The following is a 25503-nucleotide window of genomic DNA, read 5'->3' on the forward strand; positions in this document are numbered from 1 at the left end:
TACAAAAGCGGGTAGTAATTACGTGTCACCAAACATCAAAGGTGTGAACTAAAACGCTAGATACTAATACTAACGCTAATACTCCCTTTCTTGCTTTAGTATTCTGGATTCTGCTAACGACTCAATTGATTTAAAACTCAAAGAAGCTCTTCAAATAAATAAGATCAAACCTGAACTTAACAAACAATTACAGCATTATAACACTTTTCTAGCGTTTTAGTTCACACCTTTGATGTTTGGTGTCACGCTGTACCCGCTTTTGTATAACATCATACTGTAAATATTTTATTCATCTACTTCTCTGTTATATAATTACTCACGTTCAGTTACTCATTGATTGAAGATGGCATAAGCATGCCGAAACATGTCTCTCAAAAAAAGTTGTCTATTTCTTACAATTTTAGCTTTATTAAGTAGATAATGCATTTGTTCAACATGGGAACTTAACTACTCAGAACACTTTTCGTTATTTAAGTCCATTGGAAAAATGAATGGGCGTACTTTACTCCGGGAAATCAACTCCATGGATAGTTTTTCAAAAAACTCTTTTTAAAAAAGGCTTACCTGTACAGATGAGGCCATCCCCAGTGAATCCCTGTTTGCAACTACAGCTGTAAGATCCATCACTGTTGCTGCATTCGGCGTTTTCGTCACAAGAACTGGAACCCAATGAACATTCATTGACATCTGATGAAATGAAAAAGCAGAATCGAATTTCAGGTTGATCCTGATTAAATTCATCAGATATATGACCTTCATCAACATTCGCGAGCTGTCCTTTCTCCATCGAATCCCTATTAACAAAGACAGCTGCGTGACCCGTTAGTGTAGGTGCAATCGCTACCCTATGTCGATCTTATGTTTTTTTTTTTTTTTGAGGAAATGACGTTAAATAGTCGTAATGCACGAATTGGTTCCTCTACCTTAAGAGCCACATGAAACAATGTCTTTCACCCCCCACAAATCTCAACATAGGCTGAAAAAAAACTTTGAAAACAAATGGTTGTCGAACTCTTTGACCGAAACTCGACCTCCTTCAGAAAAAAACCTTCTGAAAAACTGTTACAATATTTATTACCTTCACAAGCCGTCCCGTTTCCGGTGAACCCCTGTTTACAAGTACAGCTGTATGAACCCTCACTGTTGGCGCAATCCGCGTTCTGGTCACAGGGAGTGAAATCCAGAGTACACTCATCGATGTCTGATGGCGTGGAAACAAAGATAAAAGAGACTATTTCCAAAAACGCACCTCGCCAAATGACAAGGAAACAACTTAGCCTAAAAGAGGTCTTCAATCTCCTTTACCTTCACAAGCTGTTCCGTTTCCAGTAAACCCCTTTTTACAGGTGCAGCTGTACGAACCGTCATTATTGGCGCAGATGGCGTTCTTGTGACAAGAATTAGAGTCCGTAGAACATTCATCGATATCTGATGGCGTGGAAGGAAAATTATAAATGCTAGCCTGATATTTATTTTGAGGTAAATCTATTTGTAATTTTCTTCACTTTCAAAAATTGTCCCATCTCCTGTAAATCCTTGGGCACAAGTACAGCTGTAGGAACCCTCACTATCTGAACAATTAGCGTTTTCGTCACAAGGACTTGATTCAGCAGAACATTCATCGATATCTTGGTAAATTGCAAAAAAATAAAAAAGGTTGTAAAACTCTCTAAAACAAACAGGCTAGAAGGCAACCCTTAGTTGATTAGAATAAAACGGTTATGGACCTCTTTAAGTGAGGTCAGCTACATGAAAACCTTTTACAAACACTTCTTAAAGCCTACCTGTGCAAGTCAAACCATCTCCCGTGGAACCTTGTTTACAAGTACAGCTGAACGAACCATCGTTATTCGTGCAATCAGCGTTGCTGTCACAGGGACTGGTATCCGCAGAGCACTCATCAATGTCTAATGGCGTGAAACGAAAAATAAAAAGGACTTCTTGTCGAACCCACCCACCGAAATGAAACCGACCACTTCAGAAACACCGTAGTCTGAAAAATGTTATATTTTTTATTACCTGCACACGTCGTTCCGTTTCCAGTGAACCCCTGTTTACAAGTACAACTGTACGAACCGTCACTGTTGGCACAATCAGCGTTATCGTCACAGGATCTGAATTCCGGAGAGCACTCATCGATGTCTGTTGGCGCATAAAGAAAGATAATAAAAATAATTATTTAGATATAATTAGTTATTCCTAGCGCTTTACAGCAATAAAATCTTAATGCTCCTACAAAAATAGTGGTAGTTTAGGCTCCAGTAAAATATTTAACAGTAATTAATTATAATGTAAAAAATAAACAAAGAACTACATTGACAAGTTCAAAGATAAAAAGTTTAAGTCGGTTCTTAAAGATATAAAAAGGGAATGGTCGTAGAAATCTTTGACCGAAATAACTTGAGTACTTTAGAAACAAAATGGTCTGAAAAAAGTGCTACAGTCTTTATTACCTTCACAAGTTGTCCCATTTCCAGTGAACCCCTTTTTGCAAGTACAGCTGTGCGAGCCGTCGTTGTTGGCGCAATCAGCGTTCTCGTCACAGGGACTGGTATCCGCAGAGCACTCATCGATGTCTGTTCCCATGGAAGAGAGATAAAAAGGAATCGTTTTAGAACTCTCTGTCCGAAATGTACTAGAACTCCTTCAGAGGCAACATGGTCTGAAAAAAAATTCAAGCTTAAAAACCTTCACAAGTTGTCCCATTTCCAGTGAAACCCTTTTTGCAAGTACAGCTGAAAGAACCATCACTGTTGGTGCAATCTGCATTCTTGTCACAGGGATTGGTATCTGCGGAGCACTCATCAGTGTCTGATGCCGTGGAACGAAAGATAGAAAGGAATAGTTGTTAACTCCCTAACCAAAATATACTTGAATTCTTTCAGAGAATACGAAGTCCGAAATGATACTTCAAGCTTAATAACCTTCACAAGCCGTCCCGTTTCCAGTGAACCCCTGTTTGCAGGTACAGCTGTACGAACCGTCATTATTAGCGCAGTCAGCGTTCTCGTCACAAGGATTGGTATCTGCAGAACACTCATCGATGTCTGATGGCATGAAAATAAATATAGAAACTAATGGTTATAGAGCTTTCTGACCGAAATGTACTTGAACACTTTCATAAACACCATAGTCTGCAACATTTTACACTCATTAGTACCTTGACAAGTCGTCCCGTTTCCAGCGAACCCCTCTTTACAAGTACATCTGTATGAACCGTCACTATTGGCACAAATAGCATTTTTGTCGCAGGGATTGGCGTCCGCGAAGCACTCATCGACGTCTGAAGGAGCAGAATAGGACGATTAAGAGGAATGACTGTTGAACTCGCCCAACGAAATAACACTTACATAATCAAAAAACCTGAAAAAGGTTAACAATCTCCTTTACCTTCACACGCCGTCTCATTTCTAGTGAACCCCTGTCTACAAGTACAGCTATAGGAACCGTCACTGTTGGCGCAATCAGCGTTCTCGTCACAGGGATTGGTTTCTGCAGAACACTCATCGATGTCTGATGGTGAGGAAAGAAAGATAAAGAGGTATCGTTATATAACTCTGTCACCGAAATAGGATTGAACACCTTAAGAGACAGCATTGTATACCAAAACGCTATAATTATTATTACCTTCACAAGTCGTCCCGTTCCCAGTGAACCCCCGTTTGCAAGTACAGCTGTAAGAAGCGTCATTGTTGGCGCAGTCAGCGTTCTCGTCACAGGGATTGATATCTGCAGAGCACTCGTCGATGTCTAATTGCATGGAAATATATATAGAAAGGAATGGTTGTAGGACTATCTGACCAAAATGAACTCCAACGCTTTAAGAAACACCCCAGTCAGCAACATTTTAAACTTTTTTAGTACCTTGACAGGTCGTCCCGTTTCCAGTGAACCCCTCTTTACAAGTACAGTTGTACGAACCGTCACGATTGGCACAAATGGCATTCTTGTCGCAGGGATTGGCATCCGCTGAGCACTCATCGACGTCTGAGGGACGGATAAAATGATTAAGAGGAATGATTGTAGAACTCGCCCGCCGAAAGAAAGAAAGGCCTTAAAAAGGTTAACAATCTTCTTTACCTTCACAAGTCGTCCCGTTTCCGGTGAACCCCTGTTCACAAGCACACCTATAGGAACCGTTGCTGTTGGCGCAATCAGCGTTTTCGTCACAGGGATTGGTATCTGCAGAACACTCATCGATGTCTGACGGTGAGGAAAGAAAGATAAAAAGGTATCGTTGTTGAATTCGCGACCGAAACACCTTGAGAGACAGCTCGGTATAGTAAAACGCTGCATTTATTATTACCTTCACAAGCCTTCCCGTTTCCGGTAAACCCCTGTTTACAAGTACACCTATAGGAACCGTCACTGTTGGCGCAATCAGCGTTCTCGTCACAAGGATTGACACCCGCAGAGCACTCATTGATATCTGATGGTGTGTAAAGAAAGGCAAAAAGGAATCGTTATAGAACTTTCTGACCGAAATATACTTGAATCCTCTAGAGACAAGACAGTCTGCTGACAGTAATGCTAAAATCTTTATCACCTTGACAAGTTGTTCCGTTTCCAGTGAAACCCTGTTTGCAAGTACAGCTATATGAACCCTCAATGTTTGAGCAATTAGCGTTTACGTCACAAGGACTTGATTCAGGAGAACACTCATCGATATCTTGGTAAATTGAAAAAGAAAAAAAGTTTGTAAACCTCTCTCAAACAAACAAGTTACAAGGCGATCCCTGGTTGATTAGAATAAAATGGTTATGTACTTAAGGTCAGCGAATTGGAAACCTTTTACAAACACTCCTTAAAGCCTACCTGTGCAAGCCAAACCATCTTCCGTGAAACCTTGTTTACAAATACAGCTGTAGGAACCGTCGCTATTCGCGCAATCAGCGTTGTTGTCACAGGGACTGGCATCCGCCGAGCACTCATCGATGTCTAATGGTGAAGAAAGGAAGATAAAAAGTAATGGTAATAGAATACTTTGACCGAAATGACTTGAGTACTAAAAGCATCAACAGGGGCTGAAAAAAAATGCTAGAAATTTTCGTTACCTTCACAAGCCGTCCCGTTTCCAGTGAACCCCCGCGTACAAGTACATTTGTACGAACCGTCACTGTTGGCGCAACCAGCGCTCTCGTCACAGGGATTGGTATCCGAAGTGCACTCATTTATGTCTGATGGTGAGGAAGAGAAGATAAAAAGAATTAGTAACAGGACTCTCGGAACCAAATGTATTCGAGCTCATTGTAAAATAATCGTCATTGTTGGCTCAATCAGCGTTCTTGTCGCAAGGATTGCTCTCCGCGAAGCAATCATCTTTGTCTAATCGCGTGGGCAGAAATAAAAATGAACTGCAACATTTTCAGCCCCTGTTGATGCTTTTAGTACTCAAGTCATTTCGGTCAAAGTATTCTATTACCATTACTTTTTATCTTCCTTTCTTCACCATTAGACATCGATAACGTGGTCTGAAAAAAATCGCACTCTTAATTACCTTCACAAGTCGTCCCGTTTCCAGTGAACCCCTGTTTACAAGTACATTTGTACGAACCGTCACTGTTGGCGCAATCAGCGTTCTCGTCACAGGGATTGGTTTCTGCAGAGCACTCATCGATGTCTAATGGCGAGGAGATAAAGACAAAAAGGAGTCGTTATAAAACTCTCTAACTGAAATATCATATCATATCATGGTGTTAGGACTCCTTCAGAACAAAATAGCGTGAAAAACGTTACAATCTCTATTACCTTCACAAGTCGTCCCGTTTCCAGTGAACCCCTTTTTACAAGTGCAGCTGTGCGAACCGTCATTATTGGCGCAATCGGCGTTCTCGTCACAGGGATTGGTTTCTGCAGAGCACTCATCGATGTCTGATGATTAGGAAAGAAAGATAAAGAGGTATCGTTCTAGAACTATCTGATTGAAATAAACTTGAACACCTTGAGAGACAGCATGGTATCGTAAAACGCTACAATTCATATTACCTTCACAAGTCGTCCCGTTTCCGGTGAACCCCTGCTTACAGGAGCAGCTGTGCGAACCGTCACTGTTGGCGCAGTCAGCGTTCTTGTCGCATGGAATGAAATCCGCTAGACACTCATCGATGTCTGATGGCGTAAAAAGAAGATAAAAAGGACAAGTTGTAGAGCTTACCCACCAAAATAAACCACAGAAACAACATGGCCTGAAATAAGTCTATAGTCTTCTTTACCTTCACAAGCCGTCCCGTTTCCAGTGAACCCCTGTTCGCAAGTACAGCTGTACGAACCATCATTATTGGCGCAATCAGCGTTCTCGTCACAGGGATTGGTATCTGCAGAGCACTCATCGATGTCTGATGGCGAGGGAAAGAGAGTGTAAAGGTTAGCTCTTTGACTGAGATTAACTTCAACACTCTGAACAAATGCTACAATTTATATTACCTTCACAAACCGTCCCGTTTCCGGCGAACCCCTCTTTACAAATACAGCTGTACGAACCGTCACTGTTGGTGCAATCAGCGCTCTCGTCACAGGGATTGGTGTCCGCAGAACACTCATCGATGTCTGTGGGAAAGAAAGTATAGAGGGTAGCTTGAGTTCATGCTTGAGGTCAATAAATACGTGTACGTACGGTCCTATCCCTTGTGAATCCCTGATTACAAATTTATCAACCCTAAATTTTGGTACAAGCGTGATTCTTATTCGTAATTGAAAAACGCTTAATAAGTGTTTAATACGCAAAAGTCCCTTCCCTTTTCGGGTACACAAGTTATGACATTCAGTGATGGTGCAACGGCCATTATCGTCACATATGACGAGGTTTACGCTATATGAGCTTGATTGCGCAGAACACTCATGTATATCTGTTGAAACCGACAGGGCAGTAATGTCTTATTTGGTGACATACTTACCATTCCATACAACTAAATGGAAAGTTAACTCCTTAGCTAGCTTAGTTGTCATTTCATCATAGATAACAAAGAAAAGACTAAAATAACCCCTAATCCGTTGCCATCGTTTTTACGTTTGCTGTTAATCTTATTTGTACTGTATGTAAGGCACGGCATGATGTTTTGCTGCCTCGTTCATCATATGTTAGGTCTTCCGAATTAAGAGGCCCTTAAAAAGAAATTCACGAAAAATACCTGTACATATTGTGCCATTTCCAGTAAACCCTTGTTTACAGGAACAGCTGTAAGAACCGGCGCTGTTGGTGCAATCAGCATTTACATCACAAAGACTAGAATCAGCGGAGCATTCGTCGATATCTGATGATCACAGCACATAAAAGCTGGTTATAATCCTTTTATTTTGTTTCATGAGATCATTAAAACGTACTTTACGGACTTTGAAGACAAAGCGCGCTCTTCGCAGGAAAACCAAAGGAACAGGGAATGCTTGAAAGACTAGGACTCGTCAACAGGGAAGTTTGCTAATGATTCTACACAGATAAAGGCCACTGATATGGCCTTTTCTTACCTGTACAAGACGTTCCATTTCCACTAAAACCTTGTCTACAAGTACAGCTGTAAGAACCTTCACTGTTCGCACAGTCAGCGTTTTTGTGACAAGGACTTGAATCTTGAGAACACTCGTCAATATCTAGAGTAACAAAAGAAGGATGCAGTCATCACACAATAAATAAAACAAGAAGAAAAAATGGAAGAGACAAAGAAGAAAAGAGCCAAACCAACCAATTCGTGTCTAGACCCCACTTTTAAAATCAAAATACGAGAAAGGACAGCAACATTGTTTTTTAAGTTCAAATCGGAAAAGTACTGTGAAAACAAATTGTGATGATCTCCTTCCATAGTTGTACCTATACAAGTTGATCCATCTCCAGAGAATCCTTCTTTACAAATACAGATGTGAGAACCGTCGGTATTCGCACAATCTGCATTCTTATCACACGGACTGGGATCAGCAGAGCATTCATCGAAATCTAACACAGGTGAGAGAAAAATAAAACTATTCATAAAAAAATTAAAAGACAAGTACAGGTTCTGTCCTGGTGAACCGGTTCACAAGAGAATTACCATTGTTCTTTCTTTGTTTAGGAGTTATCGGTTAGCTATTGTGTATTGTTTGGTCTTTTGTATTGGCTCTTGTGAACCGGTACACGAGGACAAAAGCCAAGTACATAGACACTGAAGCTGAAAAAAATAATAAAAAATAGATAAGTTGATAATTAAGATACGTTAGTACACAGATTTCATATTAACAGCACCACAATTTATAATTGTAAGCTGGTCATGGAAACAGAAAACGCGAAAAAAAAACTTGGCATTTATAACTTGGCATTTATACACCGAATGCAAATATGGCGTCCAATTTGAATTGCCATCGTTCTGGACTGACTAGCCTCGTCTTCACGTGGAAACACAAAAGGATTATTACATGTGTGAGAGGCTAGTCAGTCTAGAACAAAGGCAATTCAAATTGGACGCCATATTTGCATTCGGTGTATAACTTGGGAATGATAATCCTCTTTTGTTCAGTGCCCGTTGGTTTGTTTACTTAAAGGACTGAATGCATGCTATGGCCGCTCGGTGTATACCTTGGCAAGAAATGCCATCTCCAGTGAATCCCAGTTGACAACTACAGCTATAAGAACCGTTGGTGGTCCTACAATCTGCATTCGTGTCACAGGGACTGGTCTCTAATGAACACTCATCAATATCTATTATTAGTATAATTTCAGAGCTGAGCAAAGAGTTTCCAGCAATCTGATTGGTCGAGCGGTTCCTTATATGACGCTATATAAACCGCTCCACGCGGTTTATATAAAATGTTAAAATAAAATGTTTATAAATGTTACAAAAATGTTATGATTTTAGAAATTTCTCTGTTTTTCAGCTCAGAAATTATACTAAAACAATTATTCGCCTGAAGTTCGGTGAATATTGTCGAATAATTCGACGACATTCACCTCGCCTTCGGCGAATAATTGTTAAATACAAGAAATAAAATCGGAGCAAATAAACAAAAACATAAAAGAGAAATAAATCATCAGTACAGCAAACGTGACAAACGCTCAAACTTTGTTCGCAGTTTCACAACCTGGACCTTCACAAGATGGTGAAAGAATGATAACAATTTCAGCTTGAAAGAGGTTAACAAACCATCCATATTCATTACCTTCGCAACTTTCCCCATCTCCTGTAAAACCCTGCTCACAAATACAGCTGTAAGAGCCGTTGTTGTTGGTACAAATAGCATTCTCGTCACAGGGATTGGTTTCAGGTGCACATTCATCGATATCTGTTGAGATAAGCCCATAGTTACTGACTGAAGTCAACTTTAGGGAGAGAGCGACTAATTTCAAGTTCGCCAAACACGTTGCAGGCAGCTGCATATTTGCGGTTGGTTGATAAATTGAAACTCGCGTCTGCTGACTAGTTCAGTTTTCTTTTAAGCTGAAAATAAAAATAACCCTTCCCAACTAAGAATTTTTTAAATTTTTTATTAATTGACATTATCTTGGTCGTATTTTTTAATAGGATCTGCTACTATATCCTTTCGATTCCCAACCAACTTCAAATCAGACATGTCGAGTCTGCCAATTATGATCCAGCTAAAACTAGTGAATAACGACGACGGCTAACCAAGGAGGCTGGAATATTTTGTCCTTTACGTAATTAAGAAAAATTGTTTAAAGCCGAGTTCTGATTTTGTTTTGGTAGTACTGTATAAAAAGTCGATATAGTACCTTCACAACTGAAACCATGTCCAGCAAATCCCTGTTCGCACGTACAACCGTAGCACGCTCATCGATATATGATCTATCAATTAGAATGTAGGCTTCGTGACCGGAGCCATCTCTACAGAAACAAGTGAAGGATTTTGTTGCCGTATGACAACTCTCCCCTTTCTGCCACGTGTTCGTTGGATAATCTTCCGAGAAATGAAAAGTTTGATAATTAAAAATCGAAATTTCTACCTGTACATGTTTCTCCATCTCCTTCAAATCCAGGAAGACAAGTGCACTCATATGAGCCTTTGGTGTTCAAGCAGAAGGCATTTGCATCACAGGGATTGGTGGCACACTCGTCAATATCTAATGCAGAAAAATGTAAAACAAATTGCACAAACTTGAACTGAATACTGGGTTCATACCTTGGATTTGTCCTTGCTTACGATCCATAACAGTAGGAAGATAGGGTGGACAACAAATATATGATTGACTTTTTCGTATTTTCCAAAATTAGGCCGGCTCAATTTTTCAAATTCTTAATTTCCTGTTTTATTTTAACATAAATAGAGAGATTAAAAACTTAACGTTCACATGGTAAAATAGAATATATGTGCTAAATTGAAACAAATCAAAAGCACTTTCGAGCACAACCAAAGCAAACAAATACAGAAAAAATGACCTTAATGGCGGATATAAATGGAAAAACCAAAACCAAATTGTTTACCAGAACAAAGCGTTCCATTTCCGGTAAACCCGTCTTTGCAGGTACAAGTGTATGAGCCTTCATTGTTTAAGCAGTCCGCGTTTTCGTCACACGGGCTGCCATTCGTACTGCACTCGTCGATGTCTGAAAAAAATAGAAAGTTGCCTTGTCTAATCTTCTAAATCATGAGAACAGCTCGGAATTACTTACATTCGACCCATGGCTTACGCTCGAAACGCGGTCAGCTTTTCAAAATTTGCTCTCGTGGCTCAGTTAACTTTGTCAACTAAGCAATGATCAACAGAGAGTGTCACTTGCTCCCCGACGCATCACAACAGTTTTTTGAAGTAAACATTATGGTCAAATGTAGACTTCTCCTATCCTCGTAGAGAAAGTCTGAGAGAAATGGTCGAGTCCTTAAACAAATAGTCACCATTCAATTTTCATTCAGTAAATACCTGTGCAGATTGATCCATTTCCGGTAAATCCCATTCTGCAAGTACAGATCGATGAACCGATTGTGTTGACGCAGACTGCATTTTTGTCGCACGGATTGGAAAGCACACACTCATCAATATCTACCAAAAACATAATTTTATATTTTTTAATCATCCTTTGTGTTTGTAACGCCTTTACGCGTTTGCTGCTCTTTAAATAAAAAACGTCGGATTTTATCGCAACATGTAATGTTATAAATAAATATATTTATGACAAATAAGAAACACCACGTAACTAAATTGATAAATAAATGAATACCTTACCTGTACATGTCTTTCCATCTCCTTCAAATCCAGGACGACACGTACACTCAAAGGAGCCGTTTGTATTTAGGCACGCTGCATTGAGATCGCAAGGATTGGTTGCGCACTCGTCAATATCTAAAGACAGTGAAAATACATCAAAGTTAAGGGTTTCCGTGGAAACGCAGCTAATAAATGCGGATCAACAGTGGTAAGTCTCACTTCCGTGAAGACCTAATCTTAGTCTCAGTCCAATGACTACAAGACTACAAGAACACACGAAAGAGCCACTGATGTTTAAAAAGGTAGGACTAGTATCACAAGGATTTGTGGGGTATTCATCAATATCTAAACAAAAAATAGAGGAGAAACTTTTAAGGGAGGGGTCACATTGTTTCTCCTAGTCTTCATCTAGATCATGTTGAAAAACATTTGCCTCTCTCTTTCTCTCTCCCAATCATTTATCTTCTTCTCTTAAATCAAATTCCTCTAGCTATCATTGCGTATGATACAAAGGTCATCCTACTTTTCACTGGACCTTATTTGTCTTTAAAAATAAAAAATTACCATTGTGAAGCGATTCACAGCGTGCCACTCATAAGTTGATGAATGATTCTATTCAAAGCCTCCATCGATTACGCCCAACGCAAGTGGGAACACTTTTTTCGTTTTTTTGTGCCATCGTTAAGCTAGGAACAGAGACATAACAATTGCAAAAGGCAACTTACCATTACAGACTATCCCACTTCCTGTGAACCCATCTTTACAAGTGCAAGTGTAGGATCCATCCTCGTTCAAACAAATCGCATTTTCGTCACAGGGGCTGCCATTCTTTGAACACTCGTCAATGTCTATGTCCCAGGAAAACGAATAAAAAAAAGATCAACTTGTTTGTGATTTCAATTCATCTTATACAAAAATAAATTAAGTAATAGCATGATGCACCAATTTAAATACCTGCACAGGATGTTCCATTTCCGGTGAATCCTTTTCTGCAGGTACAGATGAATGAGCCATTTGTGTTCAAGCAGTCAGCGTTTTTGTCACACGGGTTGGAGATCAAACATTCATCAATATCTAAAGAATTAAAAGACATGCATTGCCATCTTTTTAAGATGCCTAGTGCAGAGAGAGGAGTGTAGGGAGATTTGACAGACAAATTTAAGTTAAAAAGAAATTTTTTTCATGTTAGTCAGTAGGTGGATACTCGAAGATATACGCAGAGTTTGGTAGATTCTTCGCCTGAAAAGTAATTGTGCGCCTAGTGTGAACGTGCGACGTCCAAGGCCATTATCAGAGCTAACCTCACCAAACGCTCATATGGTCCAACACTTCAGTTAGGGGAAGCTATCGAGAAGACGCAATTAAAGCCAACAACTTTACCTGCGCACGTTTTTCCATCTCCATCAAATCCAGGACGACACGTACACTCAAAGGAGCCGTTTGTGTTTAAGCACGCTGCATTGACATCGCAAGGATTGGTAATGCACTCGTCAATATCTAAAGACAATGAAAATACATTTTAAGTTGAGGGTATCTATGACAACGCAGCAACATAATTTTGACAAAAAGTGATAAGTTTCACCTCCGTGAAGACCTGGATTTTGTAAGCCTTCTCTAAGCAGAAAAATGGGTTAAAATTTAATTCGACAAATAATGTATGTTTCCCTTTGAAAGGATTACCGGTTTATTTATTTGCATTCTCATTCAAAAGAGATAAATCTACAGTTGTAGTGAATGTTGCCCAGATCAATTATTGCGAAGGTTTTTTAGAAACGTAAAAGAAGCGTTTGAAATATGAAATATCTGCAACTCTTTTCCAGCGAACTACTTCTCACCTCGGCAAACCTTGCCATCTCCATCAAACCCAGCCCTACATCGACACGAGTAACTTCCCTCGGAGTTTGTACAGTTAGCCTTAACATCGCAATCATTTGATCCTGTCTCACATTCGTTAATGTCTGTGAAAAAGAAAGTTCAGTAAAAAAGGTAATTCGCAAATTAGTCAAGAAAACAGGATACACAAAAATACAAATGACATACATGCAGCTATTCACAACATCATATATACGTCTATGTAATCTATGGTGGTCTCTTTCCGTTTGGCAAACCTCACAGTGAAGCAATCACCAATACGAAGAGTAGATTGGCTCAGCATACGAGATTGCTGCAAGAAGTACAGCGCGCTTCTGGGGATTAGGAGTGCTGCTACAACCACTAAATGCTAATTTAATGTGGGCAACCTCTTGAATTTTCTCAAGTCTCCCTGAAAGATCACTAAAATCGATTTTTTGCTCCTCTCTACCCTTTAAGAGTAACCTTTCTTGACCAACAATACAATCTAAAAACGTCAGCCAAAGCTCGAATTAGGACGTTTCGATCCGGAAGCCGGCGCATTAAGCATTCAGCCGCCCAGTAGGCACATAAGCCTGGGGGTGGCCTGTTTTATCATCAAGGTAAACAAAGAGCTACCATAGGTCAAAAGCGTGTAATTCGATGGACGTCTGTGACTTCTTCACTTCTGCATTTACAGGCTACTACACTCAGATCGCCTTTTTCTTCGTCCTATAGACTAATCGAACGAATACCTTACAGACAATGCTGACGAAATACTGCAAGAAAGTCAGTTGGAAGGTAAAGTCTCGGTCTTCCGTTATATCTTACCGGAACAATTTCCATCGAGCTCTTCGTTGAATCCCGTAGAACACTGGCATTTGTATGAGCCATCTGTATTGACGCATTCGGCACCACGCCCGCACGTCACATTAAAGATGTAACACTCATCGATATCTGAAAAAAAAAATGTAAATCTTTGTATTTGCTCATACATATTTTCTGTGAAAAACGAAAAAAAACTATTGTCAGGTGTTTTTGTTGACACAAAAAGCCTTTGGATAGTTGTTGGACGTTGTATTTATGCACTCAATTAAGTCAAGCGACCAAGTTACCACAGGAAACGAAGGCGAACCCCCGCCCTTACTTAACCTTTTCACTGCTTAGATGCTATGTTTCTCAATGCTGTTTGTTACAGATTTCATAGATTGTTGGTTCTGAGAAATTAGTGCTAAATGAAAAAAAATACCCCTGATCAGGATATTTAGTAAATAAACCCCTTCGGGCGGCTGGTGTGTCGGCTGATAATGTCTGCGGCTCAGAGATTGTCCGAAAAAAGAATATTTGGCCGAGAAGCGAAGCTTCGAGGGCAAATATGAAATTTTGAGGACAATCTCTCAGCCAAGGACATTATCAGCCGACATACCAACAAGTCAGAACGGGGTTTATTTATTTCATAACCCTCTCATTAACTTTTACATCGCAATTAAACTGCGCGTAAACACAGTAAAAAAGCCTGTGGTGATCTGATGGCGAATGCGCGTGATTGACGAAAGCAAGCAAAACAAAAAAACCAGTTTGGTTTCCTTCCATGTACATGGGAGAACGGAAAAGTTGAAACTCTTGTGTTGACTATGTTTCTTTTTCACGGAAAAAATCGGAGGACAAATATCGACGCGGACGGGGTTATTGCGTAATAACTGCCTTGTGATTTTGCACCACGTGACGTAAAGTAACCAAAAAAATCGCGCCAAAATTAATGGGTGGTTATAATTGCCATTATTCTCGTCAACTTTCTCTTTCTTAATGGGCAAGAGGCCGAAGGAAAAAAAAAGTTCAAAGCGAATACGTAATACAGTTTTTTACCTGGCGCAGTATTGAATTACAAGGAGAAATTACTTCTGCGTCACTGCTGAGAGTGAAAGGGCTAATCATATATGCCAAGCTAATTTAAGACATTTTGCATAATATTTTTTTGCATCGTTCAAAAAGATGGTCCAATTGGGAAAAACCCCTAAAATATAAACATCGAGAGATAGTGTACATAAAATAGCGAGTGAGGATGGAAAAGGAAGAAAAGGATTTCAAAGAAGAATGACTCCGCCTATTTTCTCAACACGAATACTGAAGATGTTGTATTACACAAATTATTACGCCCATGAGAAGCAAGTTAGGAGAAAGTTTAGTCAGAAATAATTTTACGGTTCACTATAAAGCTGGCCAAGCGAGAAGGCAGTTGTCGCTTTCTGCCTTGTCCACAACTTAGTACTGTTAAGAGAAAAAACTCACTAGAACAACCTTAGGCAGTCAAAACACAACGAACTCATGATAGGGACGTAACTCACCTCTTCTAAGGTGATTTATTTTTGGCAAATAACACATCTATAGACCATGCCCGTTCGATCGAGAGAAGCTGGGCACGAGATAATTTTCTATTTATTCATTCGGATGTTTGCGATCAACAACCTCGACTTAGTCACAAAGGAAACGCTCAACTTGGTCGATATCCTGCCATATTGACCTCACGTTTGGTCAATAACGGCTATTTATGGCAAAAACGGCCTTGAGACACAGATTACGTCGTGATTTCAACACCAGCTTAAAACTGTAATTAAGAACCCTTGAAAACTGACACCTAAATTTTCCTTGTCCTTCGAAAAACCGGTATTCTTTTCAAATTTTATTGCTTGATATTATAAATTCATCCCGATTCTGAGCAGTTTAAGAAAGAATCGATCTTCACTCGAAGCCGATAAAACAAAAATAATGAGCGTGTGTGAGCAGATGAAAGGGACCTCAAAGGCGGTATAAGTTTCCTTCCGTCAACATCTCATTTTGAATCAAAGCCGGTATAAGTTTCCTTCCGTCAACATCTCAAATTGAATCGAGGAGAGCAACACAGAATATTGCCAAATAACAAAGTTATTAATGTCAACTTACTTTAAGGCGTAATCGACCTCAATAATTAGACATTTTAAAGTAACACTTATGAGATCTTCGACATCATTTAACCCTTCCCCTTAAAACAATGAATATTCTTCCGAAGTGTGTTATGACAGCCTATAGCTACTGATTAATCAGTCTAGTGCTAATCTTGGTACGCGACAAAGACTTATAAAGTTTCAAGCTTCCGTAGTTGGATGTCGTGTCTTTTTTTGTAATAAAATGATTACTCGCTGAATGTAACTTCAGTGGGAGTAGGTTGGTTCTTGAGATAGAAGACTGAATCAAAATTGACATAATTATCGCCAACTTCCTGTATCTGTTTCTGAGGGTTGACGAAGCCTTTAGAATGCGTTTGGCTATAATCTCTCTATTACGCAAACACAAAATAAGGCAAAGGTGTTTGCATCGCTTTTGAACGATTAAAAATCCATGTAAGGACCTACTTAGCTTCAAACGAAATTTACAGCAAGCATGACGCGAACAGTTGCAGAACATTGTTTGTAAGAACTGCTGTATGAGTCGCAAAACCACGGACAACAGGTCTATCACAAAGCACTTCAAAGTCAATTAAGAGTTGTCACTTATCACTTCTAGTTTTACATTAAAAATGTTAGCATCACGTCTGCTGTTTTCCTACCGTTCTGCGGTTAATCAAAAAAAGTCATGCGCCCAAAGAAAATCTCGCAGCACGCTCCCTGCTGAGTACAATTTTTATTGTTTTGTGGGGGAGGGGTGGGGGGGGGGGTGAAGGGAGGGAAGAGGTTCAGACTGGTTATGGACCAGAATAAAATTTTATTGAAAGAAATTCGTTTATCGATAACGCACGAAATGAAGATAACCACGTAGATACAGTGGGCGAGAGAGCGCTCGAAGGTGTATTTCGAAGTTTCCGAGAGCCGTTTTCGTAACCACTTAAATCAAAGTAATTTTAAACAATCGATTGAGTCGAATGCCATCGAATGTCTGTCGAAATCTTTTTGAAAGAGAGCCGGTCAGAGGAAACATTGAGCCGTACGCATTTTGCATGCGAATTGAAGAGAAGGCAAGGAGAGAAAAAGGAAATAGAAAGAGAGAACGTAAATTGAGTAGGATACATCTTTATTTGTTCCATTATGTCCCGCCATTCCCCGCCTACCTTTTTACCGCTTGTTTTACCTGTACAGTTGATTCCGTTGCCTCGAAAGCCATCTTTACAAGTGCACTCGTAGGAGCCATCCATGTTATTGCACAGAGCGTTCTTGTCACATGCTGTGGGGTCTCGCTCACACTCATTAATATCTGTCATCAACAAAAGTAAGCCCAATCATTATCAGGGTCTATTCAAACAAATGAACCATTTGACCTTGCAATGTTTGAATGAACGTAACCTAATTATTTAAAACACTAGTCATTTAATGAATAGATGAACTGATAGCTTGTCTACGATTAATCGCCTATTCCAAGCGTTCAGATCGGAAGCAGTAACGCAATAACCAATGGTCCACCCCTAAATAAAAAGGAAAAATCAAAGACGATAAGTAGCCTTTGTCCTTTTTTCTTCCAACGTTTTGCCTCGCTCTGCCGGTATTATTTCGACGCTGCATACTTACAGAACGCCAGGAAGTAACTAGCTAAAAGAGCATGAGAAGAGGGCCAAATACGACGGTCAAATGCGACCGTCCATTCAATTTCCCGTAACGACTTCAATCTCGATTATAGAGTTGTTAGTATTCGAAGTTTGAATATTTCACGAAGAGATATAATCGTCTCTTTCACGGAAGAATTAAAAAAAAAAACGAGTGAGTATAGGAACGGTAAATTGTACGTCTTGTACACAACACGACATCAAACAAGACCAGCACGTCCCAATTTAAGATCATGTTGACCCTTCAATTGACGCCGATCATTTTATAATTACCTTTACAACTTGTTCCATTTCCTGTAAAACCAGCCTTACAAGCACAGATGAAGGAGCCCTCGGTGTTTAAACAGTCAGCATCAACATCACACTCAGTCAACTCCGCCGCACATTCATCAATATCTATATCGAATGAACTGGTTAGCTAGATAATGAAACCGGAATCGCTGGAATCTCTGCTTATTAACCAGTGACAGAGAAGTGGGTGACAAAAGACGACAATTTTTTGTCGTCCCTTTGAAATGTTCCTCCTCCGCTGTAGCGCAACTGGTTCTTCACCTCATGGTTGGATTTTGACCATGTTTTTGTGGATTGGAATCCCTTGTGTCTCAGGGTGACAGAGAGCGATTTTCAGATATGGAAAACCTTGGATAACGATGGTCCAGAGTATAGACAAAGTAACACGAATTGGAAATGATTTGAAAAATGTACGCTATTTTTATTTGAAGATACACAGATCACGTCTAGACCGTTAGCTTTTCGTGGTTTAACCTTTATATAAACAAACAAAGAAGGTTTTTTTTCTTTTTTTTTGCATGAAAGATTAGCCTTAAGGAATGTCTTAATTCATGACAAAATCTCACTTTGCCTGGATGCCAATAACACATTGTATGTTTAAGAGTTAAACCCGTTTAAATCATTTTTTCATTGATCTTGTTTTCTTTGCCTTCAGTAAGCAAATAACCTTTGTTAGACAGGGCAGCCCATTCGGCCCTAAGGCTAAGATGCAGGGGCCTGGTGACTAACAGTTAAACAGATTAATTCATTAAAAGGACCAACAAACAAAGACGACCAGCCTGCTCCTTCTATCTCGCCCCTAATGTTCTAAGACGATCATTCCCTCGTTTTTTCCGCGTGCAATTCCTATTGTCAGGCATCATGGCCAGTATACCTGGTGTGCGTAACATGTTGTTTTTCGTAAGTTTGAGCGTTGCGGCTGAGAACAAACTCGATCTCAACTGTGCAACTCGTGTTCACAACTCTGCCAAATTCCTTTCTATCAAGCAAACACAAAACCCCGAATGATACAACAGACTAACCTGTGCAAAATGTGTTGTTTCCAGTAAACCCTGCTTTGCACGTGCAGTTGTACGAGCCTTCTGTGTTCACACACTCTGCTTTGCTGGGGCAGTCGGCTGTTTCAGCCTTACATTCGTCGATGTCTAATATGACATGGACAAAAATTCAAATGGAAAGTTTATTTTCCACACTCGATAGGAAGCAGTCGTGAGTCAGTCAGACGGTCGCCGGACCATTTCATCAATCAATTCCCAGGTCAGTCAGTCCGTTTTTCAGACAGTCAGTTAGTCGGTTAGAAAGCGATTTCGACAGTCAGTACCTTAGTTATTCCATCAGCCAATCAGCAAATCAATCAACAAATCAGTGAGTCAGTCAATCCGTCAATTTGTTCGTCCGTCCGTCCGTCACTCAGTGAAACAGCTTTTGGATCATTAATTTACGCCAAGCTACACAGTGCATCAGGTCGCTACGCTCGTCCAACTTGATTACCTACAGATGTGCCATACGTGCTTTGAGAAGTTGACCAAGATACCAAACAGCCATTTAAAATGTTAAACTTTCTCATACCTAGACAAACATCTCCCAAGCGTGCGAATCCAGATTTGCAGGTGCACTGGTATTTGCCATCTACTTCTAGACATTCCTCGTTACCAGAGCATGGCCTATCACAAACACCCACAGCTGAAAAGAAAATCAATAATAAGACAAATTTCTTGACTTCTATAGAACTCGGACATAAACTAGCTATTATTTTGTTCATAAAACAAATGACGATCGATTGCCTTAAGCGCCCGCTTCCAATTTCTGTTGTCCCTTCATCTCTCCCCCTCGCAAAATAGACAACCCTTACTTTTCACTGTTTGCTTCACTCGACTGCGCAAGATATTTTAGGTTACATCTATGAATAAAACGTACACGAAAATGTTTAATTTTATCTAATTTCCAAATTAATATCATTTTTAACAATTTAGAAGTGGGAAGTTTCTCAGTCGTACGTGCAGATTTCTTTCTCCAATGTATTCATGTACACAAAACTAAAAGTTCGCTCCAACTCAAATATATCAATATAACCAACCGATGCAGGTCGTTCCATTTCCAGTATAACCAGGATTACAGGTGCAGCTAAACAAACCATCAGTATTAGTGCAATATGCATTGGGATCACAGTCGGAAAGTCCCTCAGAACATTCGTCCAAATCTGTCGAAATGCAGGACAATGTCGCATTAGGAACTGTGAATACCATCTGCTCTGGTCTAGAGATCTAGTCGTGACTCGTGCTTTACCAATCTATGTTAATAACTAACACTTAGCCGAAAGACCCAACAAACCTTTACCTTTACCAAGAGAATGACAGAAGAACGGTTACGTATTTCTTACTCACCTTGAAGCAGGGTGTAGTTGGCTCTTCGATTTAGAAGCACGTTCCATTTGCATTGATTAAATACACAGACATATTGTCATACAAACGCTAAAAAATTCTTGTCGTTATTTGTTCTCCGATCTGAATCTCCCTTTAACTTCCTTACTCTTGGCGAGGTTACGTAACAAAGCAATAAGTACAGGGTAATAAATGAGAGCCCACAGGTGAAAGTTTACTTCAGTTACAATCTCGTAGAATTCAAATTTACTTATACAGTTGTTTGTGACAAACCTGTGCAGTCTCCTGCCTCGTTTCTTCGGTATCCCTCAACACATCTGCAGCTGTACGATCCGTCAGTGTTCACGCAGTCCGAGTTTGCGGGACAACTAGCTGAGCCGTCCTCACACTCATCGACATCTGGAAAAACAAAACGATTAGCTCAAACTTTTACGCCCTAACATCAGTATGCATATTCTCCATACTGTTCTGTATACATTTCCTAAGGTGCTGTCAAGGAGAATTTGTTTAACAATCAAGAACTTCTTTAGTTGGTTAAACCTATCGTTTCATCTCGTTTGTGATTCAGGGTGATATTGTAAGGAGAAATTAGATGCTGTTCATTCTATGGGGCTGAAGTGTAAAAAAAAGATAGCTTAAACTTGAAAACGTTATGAACAATACAAGTAAACTTCCATTGAGTTTGAAAATCCTGCTGCAATCTTAATATCATAGATGTCAGTGTTAGAGTTAAGCTCATAACTCTGAACAGGTATTAACCCAGCACTCGAGAGTGAGTAAAAAAATTTTGCTTCCAGCTATGTGCCTTCAAAACTACTAACCTCCACACGTCCTTCCATCTCCCTCATATCCTTTTTTACATCTACAAACATACAATCCAACCGTGTTGGAACACATGGCGTTAACGTGACAGGTCGCTTCTCCTGTAATACATTCGTCAACATCTGTGTCACAAAAAAATGGACTCGTTAGTGAGAGATCTACCACCAAAACTTGCTTAATGTGATTTCACTATTGGCAAAGTTGAAAAAATGGTATAACGGGACCTTTTTAGGTTTCCAAGAGGTCAAAATCGTGTAATAAATGGAATGGATAGGTATGTCATAGCCGAACATTTTCAAACACACGCCATAATTAAGAGGTAGCTTAACAAACACTACCGCGTAAGTTGAAAAACGAGAGCAAATTGCTCACATCTAGATTTTTGTCTAGATTTTTTAGTATTTTTTGGGGGGTGGGGATGTTTAATCAGGTCAATCAAAGATAAAAGACAAAAGATCACCTCGACAATCGCCAGCCACTCCAGTATAACCTAAGGCGCAGTTGCACGAGTATGATCCAATCGTGTTCACACACACTTCATCAGCACCGCACGTGTCGTTAGTCTGTCTGCATTCGTCGCGATCTGATAGAAATCAAGTTTTGTTTAGGATAAATGCAGGGTAATATGTTATGGCAACCCATATATTCGTATTATTTCTGTTTTTCAAAGTACAGGCTTAGTTAAATCCATACCTACACATGTAAGACCATCACCGTCAAAACCCCGGATGCAACGACACACATAACTTCCAAAGGTATTGGAGCACATCGCGTTAGCATGGCAGACGTTTTCAACACTTTCGCATTCTTCGATGTCTGAGGAAAAAAAAGACAGTCATTACCATCTCTATTAAAATTATTTAAAAGCTTGGTTAATTAAGAAAAAAATATTCTACGCCAGCCGGTGGCCCACTCCTCTCAGGCATGCATCAGGCTTCCGGGACAGTTCTTTGGCACTCATTCATATCTGGGTGTAAAGAGGCACCGTGCGAGTAAACGGCTCCATCCAGGGTTACTAAACGGATTTGGGGTCAAACTATCATTGTATCTTCCTACCTGTGCAGTTCTTTCCATCTCCTTCATATCCTTCCACACAATTACAGACATAAGATCCTTCGGTGTTGTTGCACACAGCGTTGGGCGAGCACTCGTTTAGCTCGTTACTGATGCACTCATTAACATCTACAAGTTTAGAATTCAAAACATCATATGGGTGGTGAATCCATGTTATCTGAATGACTTATAACAGCTTTCATTAAAGGATTCGGAAAATTAGAAATAGAAAATTCATTTGACTCTTAATCTGTTTTAAACATGCTAACCTCCGCATTGGCTACCGTCTCCTTGGAAACCAGTGTTACAAACACACACACGGCGCTCATCCTGATCCTGACAACTTGCGTTAGGATCGCAGGATGGGGAGCAACCTGACACAACACCTAAAGGAGTACAGAGAATGAGTTAATAAATGTTTCGATGGCAAAACTAGATTGCCCATAAAACATGTGGACGGGAGTGTTTAGTCGAGAACTAAAACACTCGTAGAAATAACACCACCATCCGGGAGCCGAGTGACGTATTTTTCCCATGTAACACGAGGGGTCATTTTGAGTAATGACGTCACGATTCCCGCCTTTTCAAATTTTGCTGAATTAAGTAGGTTTGTTTGTTGTTTGTTTGAATGACCACCTTATATTCTCTCGCCACTGTGTAATATCCTCCTTATTTACCTGTGCAGTTTCTTCCATCGCCCTGGAATCCATTGAGACAGAGACAAGTATACGACCCGTTAGTGTTGGTACACTCAGCGTTGGGATCACACTGGTTTGTTTCGGAGTTTGCGCATTCGTCGATGTCTATGATTAATAAAAGTGTTGTTTTTCTCAGATTCAATTCTTGGACGTAACCTACACAATTTTAAAAGCGAACTATAGACCAGAGTCCCTACGACCAAATTAAGTAGCGTTTGTGACCTCACGCGGAGTTAACGAATTATCACGCATAGAGGATTTATGGTCAAAAGATTTAACTTTGAAATAAGTTAAAAGAGATTTAAAAAGGAGTCAAATAGCTTCTACTATGAACGAGCTTTCATTTATCTATATGTACAGGGATTATCTTCGGTTAACCACGTCTGAAGAGACCATCTTCCACACGGCACCTATGACACGCAGTTTGCATTGAAGAGTATTAAGGCAATCGCGAGATTGTAAGGGTGAGTTACAAGCAAAAAAAAAAGACTAATACAGTTACCTTGACAACTTCCTGCCTCCCCACTGTACCCAGGGGCGCAACTGCATGTATAAGAACCAACCGTATTAACACACACTTCATTAACTGCACAGGCGTCATTCTCGGCACATTCATCGAGATCTGTGAAGGAAAGCACAAGCATAAAGAATGAAGAGAAAGTTAATACGGTTAAAAGTAAATATGTAAACAAGGAGAAAAGGGTAGCCTTGACCTGGCCCTTTGCCCCGTCACCATCAAAACCCCGAGTGCACCGGCACAAGGAGCTTTCCGGGGTGTTGGATCAGATCGCTGGCGTCGCACGAGATTCTCCATTTTTAAATTTGTCGACAAAGGACAAAGTTGGAGGAAACACATACCAGCGTGTGCTCAACTTTTTTGACCTGAGATTTCAATAGATTTTAGCCCAAGGATAGAGGAGACTTGGCGGCGGAGAACATTTTAACAAAGGTAAATATTCAGGGGGAAATCCCTACCTGTACAAGACCTGCCATCTCCAGTATATCCCTTTACACAGCGACAAACATAGGATCCTTCAGTATTGCTGCATAACGCGGAAGGAGAGCACTCATTGGCGTCGGGTTCTTCGCATTCATCGATATCTAGGTTGAAATAAACGTTGAAAGAAGATCCTATGTGATTTCTTGAAAGAAGCAATAACACTTTAAATGTAAGACTTGCAACAAAACATGTCATTCAATAAGAAAAGGGGAAACCTTAGAACTTGAATTTGTTTTAGAGCGATGCGCTCACCCCTAATAGAGCTCAATATCATCAGCCTTTCGACAATAACTCTCTGACAACCTCACACTCAATTATCTTCTATTCTTGAAGTGAACATCTTACTTTCTCGTGTTGGCAATTCAAGTTTTTAGATCGCTAGATGAAATAAAAGCAAACCTTTTCGGTTGACTGCACTAAGAGAACAAGAACATGTTCGTTACTGAAAATGAGTAAAAATGACTGACTTAATATTGATATAAATTAATGAAATTCAAAAATTCAAAAACATATTAACCTGTGCAGGTGCTGCCGTCACCCTGATATCCATCTCGACAGCGACAGACATAAGACCCTTCACTGTTGGTACACCGCGCGTTCGGATCACACTTGTTTGTTTCTGGACTTGTACATTCGTCGATGTCTGTAATTAGAACAAATCATGCTTTCCAATTTAAGCCCTCTAAATGTGAATAATATAAGCGAGAAACATAAGGAAGACTAAGATAGTTACCTTGACAACTTCCTGCCTCCCCAGCATACCCAGGGGCGCAACTGCACGTATAAGAACCCGCCGCATTGACGCACACTTCATTAGCTGCGCAGGTGTCATTTTGGGCACATTCGTCGAGATCTGTGGAGGAAAGCACAAACTCGAGGTAAGTCACGGTTTAAATAATAATAATAATAATAATAATAATAATAATAAAAAGAACTGAAAATCAAATTAAATCAAGTAAAAGTAGATCTATAAACTGGGGAGAAAGAGAAGCCTGGGCCTTTCCTGGCCTGTAGACATCGACGTCCACAGAAAGACAAAAACAAAATTGGAGATAACGCATCCAAGCGTGCAGATGACTTTATATTGCTTTAGATTTGAAAACAAGGATAGAAGATGGTACGAGGTGGAGAAAATTTTGACAACAGGTAAACATTTACTGGCAAATCCCCACCTGTACAAGTCCTTCCATCTCCTGTATACCCTCTAAGACAGCGACAGATATAGGATCCTTCAGTATTGTTGCATACAGCGTTTGTAGCGCACTCATTGGCGTCGGGTTTTTCGCATTCATCAATATCTACGTGTAAATGACGTTAAGAGAAGATCCTTAGTGCAATCATTGCGATTCCCCATTTCGTTTAACACTGAGAAGAAAATTTCTCGGCAGAAGATGAGATAAATTAATACTGAGAAACGTCACAAAGTGATTGCAAATCAAAGGGTAAGGGAATCTTTACCTGTGCAACTTTTCCCGTCGCCTCTGTATCCTTCTCTGCAGCCACAGGTGTAAGATCCCTCGCTGTTGCTGCACAGTGCGTTAGGAGCGCATTGGTTTGTTTCAGGGTTGAAACATTCGTCGATATCTGCAGTCAAGGGTCGACATTATAAAAGCAAAAAAGCTAAGAACTCTTTTAAAATGAAAAAGAAGCTAAATGCCATTGGTCTGATTACACTGATAGAATTCCAAAATGTGGCTCAAATCGTAACATTACCTTTGTTTTTTAGGGGAAATATT

General features: G+C 40.0%; 1 protein-coding gene across 12 annotated transcripts in view; it reads right to left on the minus strand.

The window, feature by feature from the left end:
* The window catches only part of LOC111327524 (uncharacterized), a 100086-nt gene that overhangs the window by 20756 nt on the left and 53827 nt on the right, over positions 1 to 25503 (minus strand). For all 12 annotated transcript variants that reach the window (XR_015993823.1, XM_088740599.1, XM_088740604.1 and 9 more), the window contains 53 exons: positions 25226 to 25351; positions 24940 to 25065; positions 24501 to 24620; positions 24285 to 24410; positions 23743 to 23868; positions 23270 to 23389; positions 22747 to 22872; positions 22339 to 22455; positions 22073 to 22198; positions 21710 to 21832; positions 21477 to 21599; positions 21016 to 21138; positions 20468 to 20593; positions 19891 to 20013; positions 19383 to 19496; positions 18836 to 18958; positions 17796 to 17918; positions 17054 to 17176; positions 13784 to 13909; positions 12958 to 13080; positions 12503 to 12619; positions 12077 to 12196; positions 11848 to 11970; positions 11141 to 11257; positions 10838 to 10957; positions 10401 to 10523; positions 9923 to 10039; positions 9121 to 9243; positions 7802 to 7924; positions 7462 to 7584; positions 7128 to 7250; positions 6424 to 6546; positions 6213 to 6335; positions 5986 to 6108; positions 5749 to 5871; positions 5498 to 5620; positions 5055 to 5177; positions 4816 to 4938; positions 4547 to 4669; positions 4307 to 4429; positions 4081 to 4203; positions 3865 to 3987; positions 3628 to 3750; positions 3391 to 3513; positions 3161 to 3283; positions 2925 to 3047; positions 2689 to 2811; positions 2454 to 2576; positions 2020 to 2142; positions 1785 to 1907; positions 1306 to 1428; positions 1079 to 1201; positions 565 to 687 (listed from right to left, as the gene is read on the minus strand). Coding sequence is in view for 11 of the 12 variants with exons in the window: in XM_088740599.1 (XP_088596725.1) it covers positions 565 to 687; positions 1079 to 1201; positions 1306 to 1428; positions 1785 to 1907; positions 2020 to 2142; positions 2454 to 2576; positions 2689 to 2811; positions 2925 to 3047; positions 3161 to 3283; positions 3391 to 3513; positions 3628 to 3750; positions 3865 to 3987; positions 4081 to 4203; positions 4307 to 4429; positions 4547 to 4669; positions 4816 to 4938; positions 5055 to 5177; positions 5498 to 5620; positions 5749 to 5871; positions 5986 to 6108; positions 6213 to 6335; positions 6424 to 6546; positions 7128 to 7250; positions 7462 to 7584; positions 7802 to 7924; positions 9121 to 9243; positions 9923 to 10039; positions 10401 to 10523; positions 10838 to 10957; positions 11141 to 11257; positions 11848 to 11970; positions 12077 to 12196; positions 12503 to 12619; positions 12958 to 13080; positions 13784 to 13909; positions 17054 to 17176; positions 17796 to 17918; positions 18836 to 18958; positions 19383 to 19496; positions 19891 to 20013; positions 20468 to 20593; positions 21016 to 21138; positions 21477 to 21599; positions 21710 to 21832; positions 22073 to 22198; positions 22339 to 22455; positions 22747 to 22872; positions 23270 to 23389; positions 23743 to 23868; positions 24285 to 24410; positions 24501 to 24620; positions 24940 to 25065; positions 25226 to 25351 (6498 nt within the window). In the remaining variant the exon portion in view is untranslated. The remainder of the gene's footprint in view (positions 1 to 564; positions 688 to 1078; positions 1202 to 1305; positions 1429 to 1784; positions 1908 to 2019; positions 2143 to 2453; positions 2577 to 2688; positions 2812 to 2924; positions 3048 to 3160; positions 3284 to 3390; positions 3514 to 3627; positions 3751 to 3864; positions 3988 to 4080; positions 4204 to 4306; positions 4430 to 4546; positions 4670 to 4815; positions 4939 to 5054; positions 5178 to 5497; positions 5621 to 5748; positions 5872 to 5985; positions 6109 to 6212; positions 6336 to 6423; positions 6547 to 7127; positions 7251 to 7461; positions 7585 to 7801; positions 7925 to 9120; positions 9244 to 9922; positions 10040 to 10400; positions 10524 to 10837; positions 10958 to 11140; positions 11258 to 11847; positions 11971 to 12076; positions 12197 to 12502; positions 12620 to 12957; positions 13081 to 13783; positions 13910 to 17053; positions 17177 to 17795; positions 17919 to 18835; positions 18959 to 19382; positions 19497 to 19890; positions 20014 to 20467; positions 20594 to 21015; positions 21139 to 21476; positions 21600 to 21709; positions 21833 to 22072; positions 22199 to 22338; positions 22456 to 22746; positions 22873 to 23269; positions 23390 to 23742; positions 23869 to 24284; positions 24411 to 24500; positions 24621 to 24939; positions 25066 to 25225; positions 25352 to 25503) is intronic.

Source organism: Stylophora pistillata, chromosome 12 (assembly GCF_964205215.1).
Source record: "Stylophora pistillata chromosome 12, jaStyPist1.2, whole genome shotgun sequence".
Taxonomy (NCBI): Eukaryota; Metazoa; Cnidaria; class Anthozoa; order Scleractinia; family Pocilloporidae; genus Stylophora; species Stylophora pistillata.